Source organism: Mastacembelus armatus, chromosome 1 (genome assembly GCF_900324485.2).
Source record: "Mastacembelus armatus chromosome 1, fMasArm1.2, whole genome shotgun sequence".
NCBI lineage: Eukaryota > Metazoa > Chordata > Actinopteri > Synbranchiformes > Mastacembelidae > Mastacembelus > Mastacembelus armatus.
In genome coordinates, this window is record NC_046633.1 from 18,826,042 (window position 1) to 18,844,730 (window position 18,689).

Genomic DNA, 18,689 nt, shown 5'->3' on the forward strand with positions numbered 1-18,689 from the left:
CAGGCAATAAATAAAACTGTTTTGCAGAATTATCACGATAATTTCATGTCTTCATTCCATACACACTGCTGTCTTGCTGTGGATCGATCAACGTTGAAAACTGTCCTGGATCAAAAGCAAAGTTTTTATTGACAGGTTGTACAATTTATACACACATCAACATGTACAGCAGTGATGCTAACACAGACTACAGCAAACAGTAGTGCAGAGAAACTGGCTTAGTTGATTAAAGTTGAACACAAATGATCATAACATGAATTTATGATTTCTTCCCTTTTTCTTCCTCAGTATCCTATGCCCTTTTTTTTAGTTGACTGATTCAGAAAGAAACATGCTGGTAAAAGAATTATGACCACTCTCGTCTTTAAATATGCGTTCCCATTAACTTGATGGAGAATTCATTTCCGAATGCCCCAAATTATTTTGATTTAATTTATATCTCGGTGGCTTCAAAAGTCCCCGATGACATGAGATACAGCAGATTTATACACAAGACTTCATCTCAAAATCAACAGTAAATACACATATTGTATCTAAAAATCTCATTCTTCTTTAATGCACTATTGTATTTGGTGAGGTTGGGCTCAGGATAATGAACCCATGAAGTGAAATATGTCAGCAGCTCACAGGTGCTGGTGTACATTATGCAGCCATAACAGCGTGTGCTATGTGAAAGCAGGTAATGGACTGTAGGCCAGTCAGCATTATTTAGTTCAGTCAGTGTATCATCTGTCCCAGTTTGGCACAGATATCATCGCAGTGCTTCTTGATCAATTTCTAAAGTGTTTAATTCAAGATACTTTACAATCTTATATAAAACATGCTTTTTTTTTTTAAGGTAGCAGCTGAAAAGCAGGAAGACCAGAGCATAGTTTAGTGCATTTGAAAGATTTTAGAGAGACAGCATTGGTTTGGTTTGTGGTTTTAACTCATAATAATTTACTACAGTCTTTCCCAAATGACAGCTTTCTTATATACATACTATAGAAGTGATGTTTCACTTTGGAAACTAAAAAAAGACGATGAGGATGAGGTTTGTTTTTTTTTAAAAACAGTGACAGGGAACACTGTAAAATGGCAGTATAAAAGGTAAAAGAAGCAATGTGTCAGTCAAATGCACTGGTGATTGTCCTGAGATGAAGATGTCACCCACAACAATTTATCTACTGCATACAAGCATATAGAAAAGAAGAGTATTGTATTACAGCCAACAACCCAAACTATGGCTCTACATTCTGTGGCTTTTGTTTTCGAGACACCAGTGCTGTGGGGCCTGAACTGCTCAGTGGGAATCACATGGCTTGATGCAAAGTCACTATGGTGAATGAGAGAGGACTAGGTGCTGGGTCAGCCCTCATCAGACCTTTGCTGTCTGTCTTTGCCATTACAAGCCGCCATCCCCCAGGCTGCCACTCTGTGCAAACCAAGACTGTGTAGCTTTCCCACTAAGTTCAAGCTGAAAATGTTCCTTCTTCCGTCTTTGTCCGACGGTGGACCACCACCTTTGTGTTTTTCTGTGACGAACTGAGGTTTTGTATTATAACTGTAATGCAGACTGTGGTGGGGATAAAGAGAGGCCGAGATGCCGCGTTTTTGCAGCAGCTGAAGGAGTCCCAGTGACGAAGTGGCTGTGTTAATGGTGGAGGTGATGGTGGTCTGGCCTCTGAAGTCAAAGTGCTGCAGGTGGGAGGAAGTTGAAGTGCTCACGTGCTCACAGTTCCGACAAGATGGCAGGCCGAAAGAGTGAAGGCTGCAAACAGGAAAAAAATGATTATTAAAAACAGAAACTATGACATGAGATTTAAAAAAAAAAACTGCTTTTTTTTTTTAAAAACAACCATGCACGTGCGCGCGCGCACACACACACACACACACACACACACACACACACAAAATGATGACGTAAACAGCCTGAGTCAGTATATTTGTTGTTAGTATCTATCACTGCTGATGTTAGCAGTGCTGAGAAAACAGGATCTGGCGGTTTGCTAAGATGAAAACATACAAAAGAGAAAGAGACATTAAAACATGTAGTGTAATGAGCCAAAAATATGAAGGCAGTGCAATCAGGTTAGAGCAGATCCAACAGCTCAACACCGTCAAGTCAAATGTTAGTAGACAATATACTTACAGAAGCACAGTACAGACCATAAATAACTTTTGCCATCTGAACCTCAGACATTATAGAAAGACCTTCTTTTGAAAACGTTAGGCTCAAAGTCTCCTGTAATTGTACTTTAAGGGTACTATGCCTATGTTGTTACTGTGAGGATGTTAATTGAGCATTCAGTGTGCATCCATAAAACCCCTAACTCTTACTTTGCTCCTTCTAGAGTTGGAAAAAGAGCCTGGACAGAGGTTTTCTGCCACTGTGGGAGTAAAGAGCAAAAGTTAAGAAAGAAAAAAAGCAGCGGGGTGGGGAAAAGAAAACCAACATTTACTGATTTGAAAGAAGTTGAGCTTAACACAAAACATAAAATAGCCTTTTTCAGGAGTTCCTTGTTCAGTGTAAGAGTAATTCAGGTCCTGCATGAGTACAAAAAGACAACACAGCACAGCTAAAAAACCCCTCCAACGCAGTGCTAAAATATAGGTTCACAGTATTCTTACCTAGTGCAGATGGAAGAGGTGGGGAGGGAGGGTTGGAGGGTTCGGCAGGTGATAATGGTATGTGTGGGGGAAGTCTGAGGGTGGCTGGGACTGGATGGTGAGACTGGGAGGTCATGGAGGGAGAAAGGGCATGTTTTACACATAAACGAAAACACATATTTATTGACAAACTACCAAAGTCAATGAAGCAAATGCAATCTTAAATATTTTAATATTTAAAGCAGGAAATTTTAGGATTTTAGGATTTTAGAGAGGATTTAATGAAGTGAATTGGAATGACAATGAAACTAACATGTGCATGTGTCTTACCCATGCCATGTGGTCCAGAGAGCTGCGATAGGTCCGGTTCATCCTCCTCCAGGTCATTCAGGCTGTATACGTGCTGTATGTCAACCTCCAGCTCCCTGAAGTCTTTAGTCAGGACGCCAGGACGTGGATGCAGGATACCTCCCAGGTTTGGCTTGGCCAGCTGCTGCCACTGGTGCAGAGTCACCGAGCCTGGTGATGATTTTGGAGTGAACTGTGGTTAAGTGTTGTATGTCCTAACACAACAGAGTTACATTAGAAAAAACTATGACTTATTTGTGATTGCTTTTCTCTTGACCTTAAAAAAGTCAAAAGTAGATGTGCACTTAGTTTGTGCATTTAATTAGATTTTAATTGTGATTTCACTTTTTAAAATTTAAATTTACAAGCTTTGCAGCTGTGGCTCTGATCAGTATCATTGAACAATGTCAACAATGACCAGACATCTTTGTTCATCCTGTTTGGATTTTTACCATTACCACTTTCTAATGCTTCATCGTGATGAACTGGGTCTGAGAAACTGACAATACACTATGCTTTACCTTCCAGAGGTTTGACGATTTGCAGGCGGTCGGGCAGGTAGGACCTGGATCCTCCAGAGGAGCCGCAGGAGTGTTGCGAGCTTCCATTGGAGTAGTTGGTGCCTGTTGATGCTGCAGAACTGGAAGTCATGCTGTCATTTGGTGTCAGGAAACCACTGGAACCGTCTCCGTCCTCACAGTTTGCAGCCAAGGCACAAAGCTTTCGCTCACGCTCAACGTCAAAGAAAGGCCGCTCAGAAGAGTGGCTCTGCTGGCGGGCTGACAGGCTGCACAAAGCAGCTTCAAGGTCCTGACCTCCAGGTGTGCCTGGCTGGCCCAGACGCTTGGGACCACTAACACTACAAGGTGAAGATGGACCATGTTAAACCTGCCTCGATCCCAGGGACTTTTTGTAGAGAAATCATTATAAACACATTTTGTTTATTAAGTTAATTATTTCGTCAGGTTGCCAAAAATACCAAATCTGCCATGTTGCAGGAAGAGAAATTTATCTTCAATGTGAAATTTTCCATTTGATATAATAGTATGTGCGCGCCTGCACTCTAAAACTCACCTGCTGTCATCTTTCTGAGCATTATTGGAGCTGGGCTTGTCTTCCAGAGTAAGGCTGGCATTGTCCGAGCCGTAGTAGCTGGTTCGGGGGGTGCTGGTGCAACTGGATTGGACAGACAATGGGCTGGAGCCTGGTAGCCCTGGGGAGTGACACCTAGAGCGCAGCTTCCCAGCCTTGTTCACCACCTTCACTGTTTCAAACACACGCCATGGGTGGTTCCTGCCGGGTGAAAACAGGGTAGAAGTGGTCATCAAATTGCACTACGATGTTCACAGACCATCATCTAAAAAACAAATTTACCATATAAACCCAAATGCAATTAGTCTCTTTAGAAGCTGCAGCAACAAAACTGCAACAACATCACTTATAGAGAACCAACAAAAATTCTGTACAGCATATAGTTAATTATTTATGTTTTCTTTTACAGTAGGGAAAGGTAGTAAAGACTGAAAAGAGATGCTCCAAGGGTGTCATGCTCATTCAGTTTGTTAGGGCACTCACTCAAACTTATGGGGCATAATGACTATTTGTATAATCTACATTGACTCAGCTAATCTCATAACAAAGTATTTGAGATAAGATGAGATAAACTTTATTAATCCCTGAAAGGAAATAAGTATGTAAGTAAGTATTTTCGAGTATTTCTCAGCATTGATAAATTCATAAGTAAATAAGCTACAACCTTAGGAAGCTACACAGTCCTTAGGAAGTATTTAACAATAAAAATGCTGTTAATCTGCTTCACGAGGAGGGTGACAGCATAAACAAACAAGCCCCAAAAATATCATACATTTTTCATTCAGGTGACACTATATCATGAAACGTGCACAGAAATCTCTTGTGAAAGAACTTTATTATTGTAAAAAGCTGATTAACAAAACAGGTTTTCAGGGCCTTTAATCCATGTCTGTTCTTAAGCTTAGAAACAACAGTTTGAGAAAACAAAACTAAAGTGCAGTGAAATGGTCAGAAAAAGCAAAGATATTCAGTGTCCTACACTGTTGTGACGCTGGTCAACAGTGACGCATGTGTGATCACAGCTCCAAAGACCTACTAACTGGAGCCTGTGGTCTTAAGAATAAACTGAGTCTTAACTCTAGAATTAAAAAAAGTTCCAAAGCATACAAATTCAAACATCAACAAAAACAGAAACACTTCATCTGGCACCTTCAGCACCATCACCTAGATACCTACTTCTTCACACACTAAATATGCTCAGTATGACAGGCAGACTCAGGAGAATATACAAGGTAAGATGTGTCACCTGACTCAAATAGATGAGCTATGTTGAATTTACTGAGTATGTTTGACACACTATTTGTATGTTTATGTCTATTACAACAAGCAGTATAGTAATACTGCCCAACAACACATCCAACATGGCTCCAGACCAGCTGTAAACAAACAAGTACATTCACTTAGACAAGCTTTTCAGTTTGCTAAGGAAACCAACAAGAAGCTGGCCTCAACCAACAGCACACTGAGGAATCGGGTTAAGTATCTCAAGCACAGGGAGTTCAAATGGTTGAAGGAGAGGCAAAAACTCCTTTACAAAAACAAACAACTACAACGTGTTCTCAGGAGGAGATGCAGCATGGCTAGAAGTGAGGTCAAAAGGTTGGAGAAGGTTCTGAAGGACACTGAGATGAAAGAGAATAAAAGAATCCGGCAGGCTCTCGCAAAGAAACATTCACAGACTGTGGTCAGAATGAACCAGAAAGAAGATGCTCATTGCCAGAGTGAGAGAAGGTGGAAAATAAAATGTGAGGTGCTTGAAGTCAGTCTCAGGGAGGAGCTGGATAAAGGTTTGCTGGTTTTTAACTTCACAGTGATCATTCTGCTTTGGAAAAAAGGCTCATTCATCCTTAGCAAATTGTTCAGAATCATCAATGGATAGCAAAATTAAAAAATAGTCTGTTCTGTACTTCTGGTTTTTCAGGACAATGCATCAAAAGATAGAAAAAATTCCTGTTTACAAGGAATAAAGAAAAATTAAATAAAAAAGTAATGTTCAATGTTTTAATCTCTGACTCCTATTGGTCCTCTCCTTTTTCTCACACAATCTAACACAACATAATGTTGTTACAGCGTATATATGATGACCATACGAACAACTGTCCCAGATCAGCAGAGGCAGGAAGAGCTACTCAGATTTATTACTTTAGTAAAAGTAAAAGTAAAAATAACTCAATCACTAATAAAAGTCCTGCATTAAAAACATTTATATTAATATAGTACAGCAGCATTACCAGCAATATGTACATAAAGTGTCAAAGCCTAAACTGCTCATGGCTGATTTATACACTCTACTGCTGTTACTAATATATTTTTATTTATGACACTACTACTATTATCATTATTATTAAATCACTGTATCATCATCTTCATCAATGTTGTTTGTGGAAGTAGTTTTAACTAATACTAATATATTTAGCTAAATATTTTCAATGTTATTACGTTTAAAATATTATATTGGTATCAACTTTTGAAAGTCCACAAATCATAACTACTGTCTAACACACCACAATTTGAGGAATAAATAATAGTAGTACTTATGTCACCCAATTCATACTCAACCTTATTACCGCTCAGTTTGTATTAACTCAAGCTAAACACAATGCCCTGATAAAAATACACAACATTGTACAGCTGCTGTAGTGAGGCTGAAGTTTTTTTCAATTATTATAAAACTTATTTCAAAACAATAAGTTTTCACAGTGGAAAAAGTCTCAAAAACCAGTCGTGCAACATAGCCCATTTACTGCTGTCTGTCTGTATACCCTAGTTAGTTTCCTCCTTAATTCACATGTGCATGTGCACACACGCACACGCACACACACGCGGCTCATGACTGTTTCTGATGGGTCCTGGTTTTGTGATTGACTGCACAATAAGAAAAAGCTTCTCCAGAAGACAAAAGGGGACAACTTTAGACAATGACTTATTAATATCATACATTATCTGTCTATGCGAATGGTTCAGAGAAATTCAAGCACAGTGCCCTAGAGATGACAGTACACAGACTCACTTGTACTCTGAGGGAGCCGGGGTGTCCAGGCCTTTGCGGAAGGTGCCTTCTATCTCAGCTGCCAGTGAGTCCATGGGGAGGACAGAGGCCAGTGCAGTGTACCGCTGCACCGTGCTGTTGGGTAAGCTCTTGTTTCGCAGGTTTTTAATGTCCTCCCGGGCCTCATGGAGCATGTCCTCACACTCTGAGTACTTGTCCTGCAGGTCCTTAAGCTGCAGACAGAGGGAGGCAAATCAGTCAAACTGCAAGGCAAAAAGAACATACTACACTGTAACACTCACAATGCACACAACTTTTCTGTTTCCGCATTTCTTTGCATCCACCACATTGTGGTTTACCCATAATTATACTCCAGGGAATTACTAAAAGTTGACTTTACAAAGGTCTACATTTCAGGCTTCTGTGTCATCTTGACAACTGTTCAGGCATTTAAGGAAAATAATGGAAATATGCTTGTGAAAAGACCATAATCTAATGTTTCTGAAGTCAGTGGGAATACTTAAGAGCAAGTGTCTTACCTCTGATTTAAGTTTTAGCTGGCTCTCACGGGAGGCACTCAGGTGTTGGTTCAGCTCCTCATTCTCATGGGTGAGCTAAAGGGACAGAGCAAACAGAGTTTTACTCTGATTAGACATTAATCCATTATTGAAATGCAATGGAAATGTTTGACAATAAAGGTAGGCATTTAATGATATCTATTACAGAACTCCTGGAGAATGTGTGTGAGTGTGAGTGTATGTGTGTGTGTGTGTGTGTGTGTGTGTGTGTGCGTGTCACTCACCCCTTTGCAGCGGGCCTGCAGGTCAACAATCTGAGCTAGCAGCGAGCTGATCTCCTCCTGCTGTCGGACAGAGTCCTCTACTCTCCGTGCTAGCTCCTCTGACAGGTCGACCACCTGTTTATTGACAGATGCTGAAACACACAGGTCTGATAAATGCGCCTGTCTCTGATTGACAGCTACGTTATTCCCATATAGTTAAACAAGACTGTGACACTTACAGAGCTCTTCCACACACACCATCATCAGCTCCTGTTCTTGCTCCTCATAGTTGGTCGTCTCTGTTGTGAGCTCACTGGCCTGTTAATGTTGAAATGTCATTTTTAATTTAAGGATAAGATACTGAAATAATACACATAACTCTATTATCCTGCATTAAACTGAACTAGACATTTTGTGAGTCATTGAGTAGTTTCATTTCATGCATGTGTTAAATTCAGCTGCAAACCTGCTTCAGACTTAACTTGTAACACAGACCAAAGCTTGTAGGTGTTATTACCCTGAAAACTTAATGACTTCTCCTTAGAAACACATTAGATTGCAGTATGAAGTGTGTAACAAGATTGTTTAAAATATATTTGTTATTTTCAAACTGTTTTTTGCAAATAAATGTTAGTGTATTAATGATTTTCAGCTCTTTAGGAATAAAATAGAGTATAGCAAGTGGTTTAAAACAATGTTAAAATCTAATATTTAAACTGACCATAAAAAAATATGATGACATTCTGTTAAAGTGTGTTATTTCATTTTGTATGTAAGAGCAACTGTCCTTTCATTTTATTCTAACTTACCTCTAGTCTCAGTTTGCGGTTCTCCTCCTCTAAACCTTTCAGTTTCTGCTGCAGGAAGTCGTAGTGAACAAAGTTGCTGAGAGAGCTGCACGATTCATTCCTTTTCAGTCTACAAGACAAAAAAATGTGTCTGCATTAGAAAAGCCACCTTTTTACTCCATTGAAAAAAAAATTACCTTTACAGGTAAGTTCTTTATTTAGTTTGATATTCAATCCAGTGGCAGAAAATGCCTGAATGAAAATGTACTTAAACAGCTGAACAGACAAATGCCAATTTTAGGCAACTGGAGAAAACAACCTGACATTGCATTTACTGTAATTGGTTTTAAAGTATTTATTACACCTTCAATACCAAGGTGACCAACTGCATTAAGAAATATCATTAATGAACAGGGATAATATTTCTCACATATGTTTAGTCACAAACAGACTGTGTACTGTTTATCCCATATCTAGACTTAGTCATAAACCTACACTTTTTTTAAAAAACAAGCTAAATACTTTAAGTTTTTCTTAAGCAAAATATTTCCAGTGGTTATTCCTAAACCTCTGTATGTACATGTGCATGCTGTAACACACTCACGGTGAGTGCGATTCAGCGTTCTCCATCTCCTCAGTGCTTGCGTAGAACTGAAGGAGGTCATCTCGCATTTGGAGCTCATGACGAAGTTGAGCAATCTAGAAAATAAGTCATGATCACTTGACTTCAGCAGACCATAATATAATGCAGATCACTGTTGTACTACAAGGTTGTTGTTTTTCTTTTATTTTATACCTCCTCTTTCGCAATTTCAAGCTGTTCATCCAGCATTCCATTGCGTGCTGTTAGTTCCTTGTTTTGTTTGAGGAGGGACTGACCAATCCGTGCTGCTAACTCCAGATCCCGTTCTTTCTGTGCAGTGAGAGAAGTACTGAGGTTATTTTCCTGAACAATACAATGATGATATAGCACATTTATATTTTATTTCGTTACATAATTAGAAATTCAGGAAACGAACACTTCTGATCAAGTTATAAATTACTTTCCACAGATGGCCTTGACAGAAATATGAGTGCTAAAAAGGGTGACAAACTAGTCAGTGAGGCAGATAAACTTAATCCCCTTTAAATCCTCTTCATCTGCTGTGTGTCTCTCTCTTACCTCCTCCAGCAGGTGGGTGACAGCTTTAATGTCGTGATACGTCTTGGTGACTTGGCCCACTCTGTCTGAGCACAGCACTAAAGGGAGGAGGGACAGAGGGACACAAAACTGAAGATGACACAAAACAGATACTGCAACAAAACAGCCCTGCTAAATATGATGATGAGCAGATTATGAGCAAGTGTTGTAGCTTACATTTTCATTTATCTCTTGCATGTTTGAATCCTCTTAAACGGTTAGTAATTTGGGTAATTTTGCTGTTGGTGATAAGGTACTGTAGTTTACAGAATACATTGGTGATCCAATCACTTGCCCTTGATGCTGTTAAGTCTCTTTCCCTTTGATTTTGTATTAAAAGTTTCTTGCTTTTTTGCTGCATTTTCAGACAGATTATAAAACTGATATGACTTCATAATCATGTAAACAGGTGGAGAAAGAAAGCCTGCCCTAACACACCCTTGTCAAAATGTATTATTTAATATGACTCTGCAACAACAACAATACAGACTGAAAACAGAATCTGTATGAATGACACCCATTAGAGCTCGTTCCCCGTTTAAGTTTTCAGAGCTGCAGACTACAACGTCTCTAAGTGGTCAGCCAGATACTAATCCTCTTAGCGTCATCCTTTTTAGCCCAGATAAGACACCAATAAACACCTGGTTCTCCTGAATACCAAGATAGCTCAATAAGAGACCTGGCAAAGTTTAGCCCTGACAGTCTCACCCAACAGGAGATGTACAGCATTGAAAGGATAACAGTGACTGGCTACTGACCTCAAACTTTGTTTACATCCTGGAAAACAATTTGTTTAGGGCCACTTCCGACTCATTAGGAGGTATGGAAGATTGATAAGATGTACTCAGTTCAGACCAATCTATTATTGATGTGGACAGGTTCTTAACTGAATCACTTCATGTATTCTGCATGATTCAAATGTTATAATGTAAACCTCCTTTTTTTTCTGATAATTGTCCACATTCATCAGAAATTCAAAGGTTATAGTTTAAGGATATCCAGAATTTTCCTGGACTTGCATGCCATTCTGAATAACTCTAAACTAAAATACTTTGTGTCACTTCAGCAGAAATCTTAGCCGGACTAAAGTGATGGGAAGTTGCCATACAGCAAAGTAATTAGATTGAGGTCCACGAACTTGGCCTGGAAACAACAACTAGATCGCTGTATCAGTGTCTAATCAGCCTAATGGAAAGAATCTAACCTTGAGCTGAAGTATTGCACTGTAAACTATGGCTGCATAACAAAATGGCAGAGCTTCTTCATTCTCATTAAATAAAGACAAAAACAAAAATGTAGAGTGATAGGGCACAGTATCATAAGAAACACATTTGAACCCGTGCATGACAAATGCCGGGAGAGCAGAAAACACTATGTCAAAATCAATCTGTAATTTTTCGCTCTGCAGCAGGCCAAACAAACGTCAGTACCAAATTTCAAATAGGATATTGTTGGGCCAACCTTGGCTTCAGGAAGCAGGTCATGGATACTGTCATTCATCATCATCTTCAATTATAAATCATAAAATATTCCACAGATCTGAAAAGCCAAAACTGAGCACGTCACAGTCTTATTCAAAAAGCATGAAATTGAAAACATCTGCAATTCTATGACAACTGGGCAAACACCACCTGCTAATGAGGGTCATGTGTTATGATCTAAATATGTTCTAAATTATCTAAATCTACCCAGAAAATAAATTAACTCTGACACTTCACTCTACATTCATTTTGCTCAGTGCACTGCTAAAAACCTACTCTTTGTAAAGGCATAATAGAAGTAAAGTACTCATACAATCCACCTCGAACGGCTAAATTGCCAAGACTGTCAACATGTTTATTTGTGATAATACGATAAGCTCTTGCTAGTTGGTTATCAACATTTATTAAATAACTTAGAACTTAAACTACAGGTCTAACTGCTTGCAATTATCTACACTGAAAGGCTAATTGTTTCACTGTCAATACATTCTATAAATAAAGAAAGGTTAGTCAGAAAATACTTCAATGTCCTTAAATCCTATTGTACTTAAAGTGGATTGTAGCACTTGAATCAAAGACAAATCAGCATCAGATTTTGCATGCTATCCTGTTACCTAGCCACTCTCACAGACACTATGTACTCCAAACAACTGAAGTTATTTAAATTGATGCATGCAATGCCTTCAGGAGATTTCGTCTCATGACACTCTGTGCAAAGTAACAAAGAAAATTAGAGCCGCTGTGGATTACTTACATGGAGTGCATTTCTGTAATTCATAGTCATTTAACTATAAGTTTATTTTGGACATTGTACATCATGAATCCAGGTAAGGGAACGTTTCTGTCAGCAAGAACCTAAACTGTGCATGCACCAAATGTCCCCTACCAAAACACTTGATCCATTTCCACTTGACCTAACTACTGGATGAAGGGCAAAGATAACACAATGCCAACAAGAGGTCTTAGGGTCTGAGTTGAACTAAATCCAGGTAGCTAACCTAAAGTGCTATTCCAATACTGTCCCTATGGATGAATGTTGTTGACTCAGGCATACTTACAACATGTATCATGTTATGAGCATCAGACAGGCAACGATGAGCTCCAAGAAAATCATTTTTAACTACATAAAAGATCCCAAGGAGGAAAAAAAATCCCCAAAACAAAAACTGTAGCATTAACATACAGTTGCCTAATTTTATGGCTTTGACCTCCCTATAACAGTAGCAGCACAAGAGAACACACACATCACAGTGGTGCCAATGACAACATGTACACAGAGCTTGGTTGGGCTGCTGCAGCATCCGTGGACACATGCACACACAGGCTCAGTGACCTTCACCACATCTAGAGGAAATACTCTAGTTTAATGTATTTTAAAACTTTATATTAGTTGTTGCCCTTTCATGCCAAACCGAGGGATCCTTTATGACAAGCGCTGCAAAAAAGCATTTCATTGACGTGATGTATTTTCAATGACTTCACTGGACCCTGCACTCAGTACATGCAGTGCACTATAAAGTATTAATGCACTTAGATAATACAGACCTTGACAATACAGCATACAACACAAGACAGACCAGACAGCAATATTAAGAGTTGCACAAAATCATAATAATGATACTAACATTTTACACATCTTCCTTTAGATTTCATTTTTTCCACACTTTCTCTCACCCTGGTTTGTGCATGGGTTCAGTATTTCATTGATGAGTCTCTGCATACTACCTGCCATTCCTTTTTCTCAAGCTCGTCACACACTGCCTCATCTCACCTTGTGTCACCTCCCTGCAAAGGCTGTCATTGTTGTTGCTATTATTGTTATTGCTGTTATGGAATTTCTTCTCCTCCTCTTCTACTTCATCCACAAAATTGGAAGTGTTCTTGTGTTCTTCCTCCTCAGATGCCGAGGAGCTCCACACCTCCATTGTGATTGCAGAAAAACTGCCCTCCATCTCTCCCTCCATCGGTTAAATCCCTGGTTCTTCTGATTCTACTGTGTGTTGGCTGTGCTGTGACACGCCAGCTGTGTCTCTAGCATCCTGCTGGCCTCTGTGCATGTGTGTGAAAACTATATCTGCTGGCCTACGTGAGTGGGTGTATACACCAGTGTTTGTGTGTGCAAGAGAATCTGAGCTGCTTGGTGTTAATATATAATCCCTCAGACTGTAAGGGCCATCTGTCGTCATGCCTGCCGCCGTTCACCTGGCCACTAGCGTGTAAGAAAAGGGGAGGAACAAAAGGAGGGGTGAAGGAGGCAGAAAAATCTTAACCACAAGCTAGATAAGATAATACTGATCGCATTGACTTTGTCTAAGCACAAGAATATAATTATCAAATGCGTATAGTTTAAAAATTAGTTAGGATGTGAAAGCTGATGCAATTAAAAAGGATGCTGCACAAAGCCCACCCACCCTTCTGAAATGCTGCAGATGGTGGGTTCTGCCCATGCCAATGGTTGCTCTAATTCTCCACACATACGTCACACCGGATAGAGAGAGGGCTCTGCGTAATACTGGTGCAGACTGAGCCGCACCCACTTTAGAGGGGTCTGATGGAGGCAGTGGAGTGAGTGAGATTACAGAGATTCTATGTGTTTTGATTTGGGATTATGATGATTATGTAGAAACCACAAGCAAAACACAAATATCATCAAGCTTTGGAGTCCATCTAATAAAATATATTTGTTTCCATATTAAAATAAAGGTTGTTTTAATGGGGCCAACTCCTGGACAATTTCTAAACATTTATGATTATATAAAATACAATTTGCATGTTCTGAGAATCAAATGGTTACTTTTAGTAAATAGATAAAATGTTAATATTACATTTTCAACAACCATATTGTATCATTCCATCCAATCACAATATGAAGTTTTCTGGTGAACTCTACTGCGCAGCACTGATCCACAGTAATGCTGTACCCCTTCATACCTTATGTCCTATCTCAGTCTGTCCCATTCATCCCAGACGCAGCAGTTTCCTACTATCAAATATTTAACTTGTCATTAAAGTTTTATGCTCAAACAGACTTTTTCAAGGTCAAAAGCTGCACACAAGAGACAACAGAGACCAAACTTTCATGCTATTGCATTACTAGTGCAGAATGCTGAATAAAATCTTTAAAGGCTACACCTGAAACACATTTTTTTAAAGTGAAAATCTAATCAAACTCAAGAAAAATGGTTTAATCTCTAGCAATATTACAACACCAGTACCAGTACTAAACCAATGCAAAACACAAGTGAATAGAGGATATAAGGAAGTAATGTCTCCAGTACTTTGACCACAACAACAAGCAAATACGTGACAAGTGCCCTGTGCTTTAATCCAGACTTCTTCAGGTATAATATCACCGAGATTAATAAACGTTGTATTAACTTTAACCACTAACATATTCAGTGTGGAAGTTTCTTATGAAAACACAGGCAATAAGGTACAGTTTCAATAAAATCTTGATAAAACATCCCTAAACCCACTGCTGTAACTTATTATGAGGATATAATAACTGGTACAAGCCTCTGCGAACAGCGATCTGGTAAATATTTGTCTGAGGGAACACCCTGAAAGGTCCACTGCCACCTATTCTAGTTTTGGCACACAGCATTCATCAATATACTGTAAAGCACTGCACAAAAATCACGCAGTGCTCATTCATTACTTATCTGATTCAGAAACAATCATTACTTTAAAGATCATTAATGATCAGTCATGCTCTACCAACAGTGTGCAGCAGCTCACCATACTAGGTGTGGCTTAAATTATTTCTCAAATGTCTCCATGCCTGCCATGTTATCAAACAAAAAATCATTTGTGGTGTCATCACTTTATAACTATAATCATGTCATATTAATAACTATGTTGACAGGCTATGGGAGATTAATACAGTGAAATACCAATAATTAAAATATGCATGGATGCATGCATCAGTCCATTCTGCTCCTCATAGCAACATGAGGATTGGCTGGGTACGCAATCTCATGAAATCCTCTCTGTAAACCAAGGACACCAAGGACGTCTTGCTGTGAAAAATCAGATCAAGAGATCTTTCCTAAGAAGTTCTTAAAAGTATTATAATTATTAAACTATAATTTTTTAGACTCCCACCAGGCAGTCTACTAAAAAAAGCTAACTTTTGAGCAGAAGAAATAAAAAAGCATGTAGATTACGGTTCATTATCATAGACAAGCACAATAATAAATTACCACAGTGCCATATTCCTTAACCTTTGGAAATATCAGTGCAAAGTACATATGGCAGATATTTACACATTCATACTGTGCTGAATGTTGATTTGTCAATGATTAACTGTTACTGATTAACTGACTCTATATTGTGGAAGTCACACCCATTCCAGAGTGAGGCCATGCCGAATATTAAAACATTGCTACAATGCTATTTGAAAAGGAAATTTAAGCATTTAATATGCTTGAAATGTCAGAAGACTGTACAACCCTTCAATGTAAATTTCAGAGCAGGGTTAGTGTTAGCTTAAGGTAGTTAAGGTGTGAATGTCAACCTCTCATAGCCCTACAAGTGTGGACAACCAATTCATCTAAAATAACTAAAAACCCTGTCTGGGCTGCTGCAGGAACCAATATGCCAACAATGTCATCATGATGCCAGAGTGGCTGCCGGGACTGTTCTGTCTGTGGAGTTCAAGAGGAAACTGCTAAACAAAGCCAAGGGACAACAGGTTAATCGGCTTGCTGACATTTGACATCTGTGACTCAGTGTCAAAGGCAGGAATAGGCACAACATACTCAGGTCATTATAAACACAGTTCATTTTCATTTGGGTACAATATAAGGATGTAGGAAAAAACAAAACGATCCTACTGATCAAGCAAACAAACACCAGTGACGATGGTTGCAACTTTTCAATACTGAATAATCTGTTATTATCAGGTTTAGTCTACAAAATAGATACATTGACAGCAAAAAGAAAATATAGTGTTTACAAATATTTCACATGTACTGTATTTTCTTTACTTGTGAATGTACTTTGTTTATCCAGTTTGCACTTGGAGATGCAACCATGTAAACAAACAGGGATGCACATACTGTATTTAATGAAGTCAGCAGAGAAAACTACAACCTACTCTTCAGTTGTAAATGCACTGTGAAGATGATGCTAATTAGATGATGTGGTTACAAATCTTTTTCCAGAGACTGAAGTTTGGAAAAGAAAACAACTTGAAGTGAAAAAGTGAATACATATGAAGTGAAACAGTTAAGGAAACGATCAAAAACTGGACTGAAACTTACTATTAGAAAACTTCTAGATTTTCAATTCTTACTGCCATCCTTATTCATAACTGGTTTGGTTCCTTTGGTAAAAGGTTGTTGACATTTTTGGGGCAGTTTTCACTCAACTGTGAAACTGGGCACACCCTCATGTGTTACTTGGCACTGAATTTTGTTCAAGCTTTTACAAAATACAATGCCGATCCATTTGTCAGTCAACCATCAAAAGTGATACATTAACTTTCAATAGAACTTTTAACTTGTGTAAAGGTTAAACTGGAAAGGACACAGACAGTATGGTGGGCTGCTGGGACAACCCCCAAGTTGTCATATTTACTTCCTTGTGAAGATACGCTGCTTGTGTTGTGACACACTACAGATTATTATGACCACAAAATCTGTATTCATGTAGTATTTTACTTAGTATAGTAAACTAGGTGGGATTTTTTTCTCAGCTATAAAATATCTTGGCACAAGAAGCCCAATAAGAATATATGCATCAAAGAGTAAATATCTGTATACTCTAACTCTAACTATTTCAAGATATTATTTGGTAGAGTTTTAAAAAAAACCTTGTAGTCACCCATTCCCCACCATTGGTAAATGCATCACTACACAGCACACACTATGTGCAGTGGAAATAAAACAGTACTCACAGAAGTAATTAAATGTCTCCTCAATCTGCTCATGTGTGAGTCCCAGAGCGACTTCTTGTGGCAGCAGGGGGGTATGCAGCCAGTCGTCATTGTCATAACCAAACACACTGTCTGCTCGAAGAGTGTAGTTGGGCAGACCCTCTGATAAGAGGCTCACTATCTCCAACTCTGGCAGGTCTGAACAGAGATCTGCACATGTTTGTGTGTAAATGTATGCATTTGTGTTTGTATATAGTTTCAAAGGTGTGTGGAGTTTTGTATGAGGAAAGAAGAACAAAGAAAGCAACTTTAGAAAACACAAGCAGGCTGACATATCACCTGCACTGCCTTCTACTAATAATAAACCTATTTCTTATGAATTGTACCATGTAAAATACTGGCATTAAAAACAATTTGCAAACTAGTAAATAAGTGAAGTTTCCATCTGTACACTTACATAAGCCACTTACTGTTTTATAATTAAGATTTTTTTTATGTGACCTACCTGTCAAAGTCGACACATCATGGCAGGATTGTTGTTCCAGGTTCCTGATATCCTGAGGAAAAGCATACTGAAGAGGCTGGGGGTCCGCATCCAGGGCCCCCGGTGCATCCCCCCGCCCCTCATGGAGGGAGAAGGTTGACGGGGAGTCCAGGTGGGCCTGTGGGAGCCAGGAGGAAGGAGAAAGAGGAGCAGGAGGAAAGGAAGAAGAGGGATGAGAGGCAGGGTGGAACAGCTTGACTGTGACCTAAGGGTTCAAGGTGAAGGCAAACTCCAAGCTGTGTCCTGCTGTAGAACTGAGGCCCCCTGGTGGCTCAGGGAGAAATCACAGGCTTCCAGGGCATCTGGTTCTGACTTGATGGGAAGAATATGACTAGAAAAAGAAAAAATACAAAGAGAAGTAACATAAAAATCTTTAAATTTTTGTGCAGGAAAGGATATACTGTACACCTTTAACACAACATGACAACAGACAAACAAACATATATAATTAAAAATATTTCTTAAAATTTTCTGTGTATAAAGAGATTTTAGATTTTTTTGCTTTAGCTATTTAATTAGATCCATAACTGGGAAACTATAACAACAACAACTCATACTCACATACCTTATCTTATTTGGAACTGCTGTGGCTCATTCAGTCATATTTTTTCTGTTATTTTATGAACATGCTGAAAAACATTGAACTTGTGACCTAGGCTACAGTTTCCAATACATTTACTTATTTAACTGAAAAAGATGAATTTATTTTTCATGAGATCTAAACTCTCTTTGCATCAATCCTTTTGTTTGATCAACAAGCTTTTCACCACAAACAAAGCAGGGCCTGGCCTCCTGTCTGGGTTTTAGGGTCACAAAGATAGAGTTGCTACAGCCTGAAGCTACAGGCAGATCAGGTTCCTCATCTCTGTAACATTCATAATATGACAGTACACGCATCCATTATCTAGACCCTGGATGGAGATATATATATATATATATATATATATATATATTGTGAGCCTATCACAGGGCTGACACATGAAGACATTTGGGTTCACTAATCTATCTTCGTGCTGTGC

At 38.9% G+C, this 18,689-nt stretch overlaps 1 protein-coding gene across 1 annotated transcript; it reads right to left on the reverse strand.

Moving 5' to 3' along the window:
• Positions 1-105: 105 nt before the first annotated feature.
• On the reverse strand, positions 106-17,972 carry hap1 (huntingtin associated protein 1). The gene is made up of 16 exons (XM_026303181.1): positions 17,958-17,972; positions 17,632-17,875; positions 17,148-17,336; positions 9,750-9,826; positions 9,384-9,500; positions 9,192-9,286; positions 8,609-8,717; positions 8,039-8,117; positions 7,821-7,951; positions 7,558-7,632; positions 7,040-7,251; positions 4,012-4,230; positions 3,459-3,796; positions 2,920-3,108; positions 2,611-2,713; positions 106-1,750 (listed from the first exon to the last, which is right to left on the reverse strand). Exons 1-16 carry the CDS (start codon positions 17,970-17,972, stop codon positions 1,348-1,350), a joined length of 2,595 nt encoding a protein of 864 aa, XP_026158966.1. The 3' UTR covers positions 106-1,347.
• Positions 17,973-18,689: the final 717 nt, after the last annotated feature.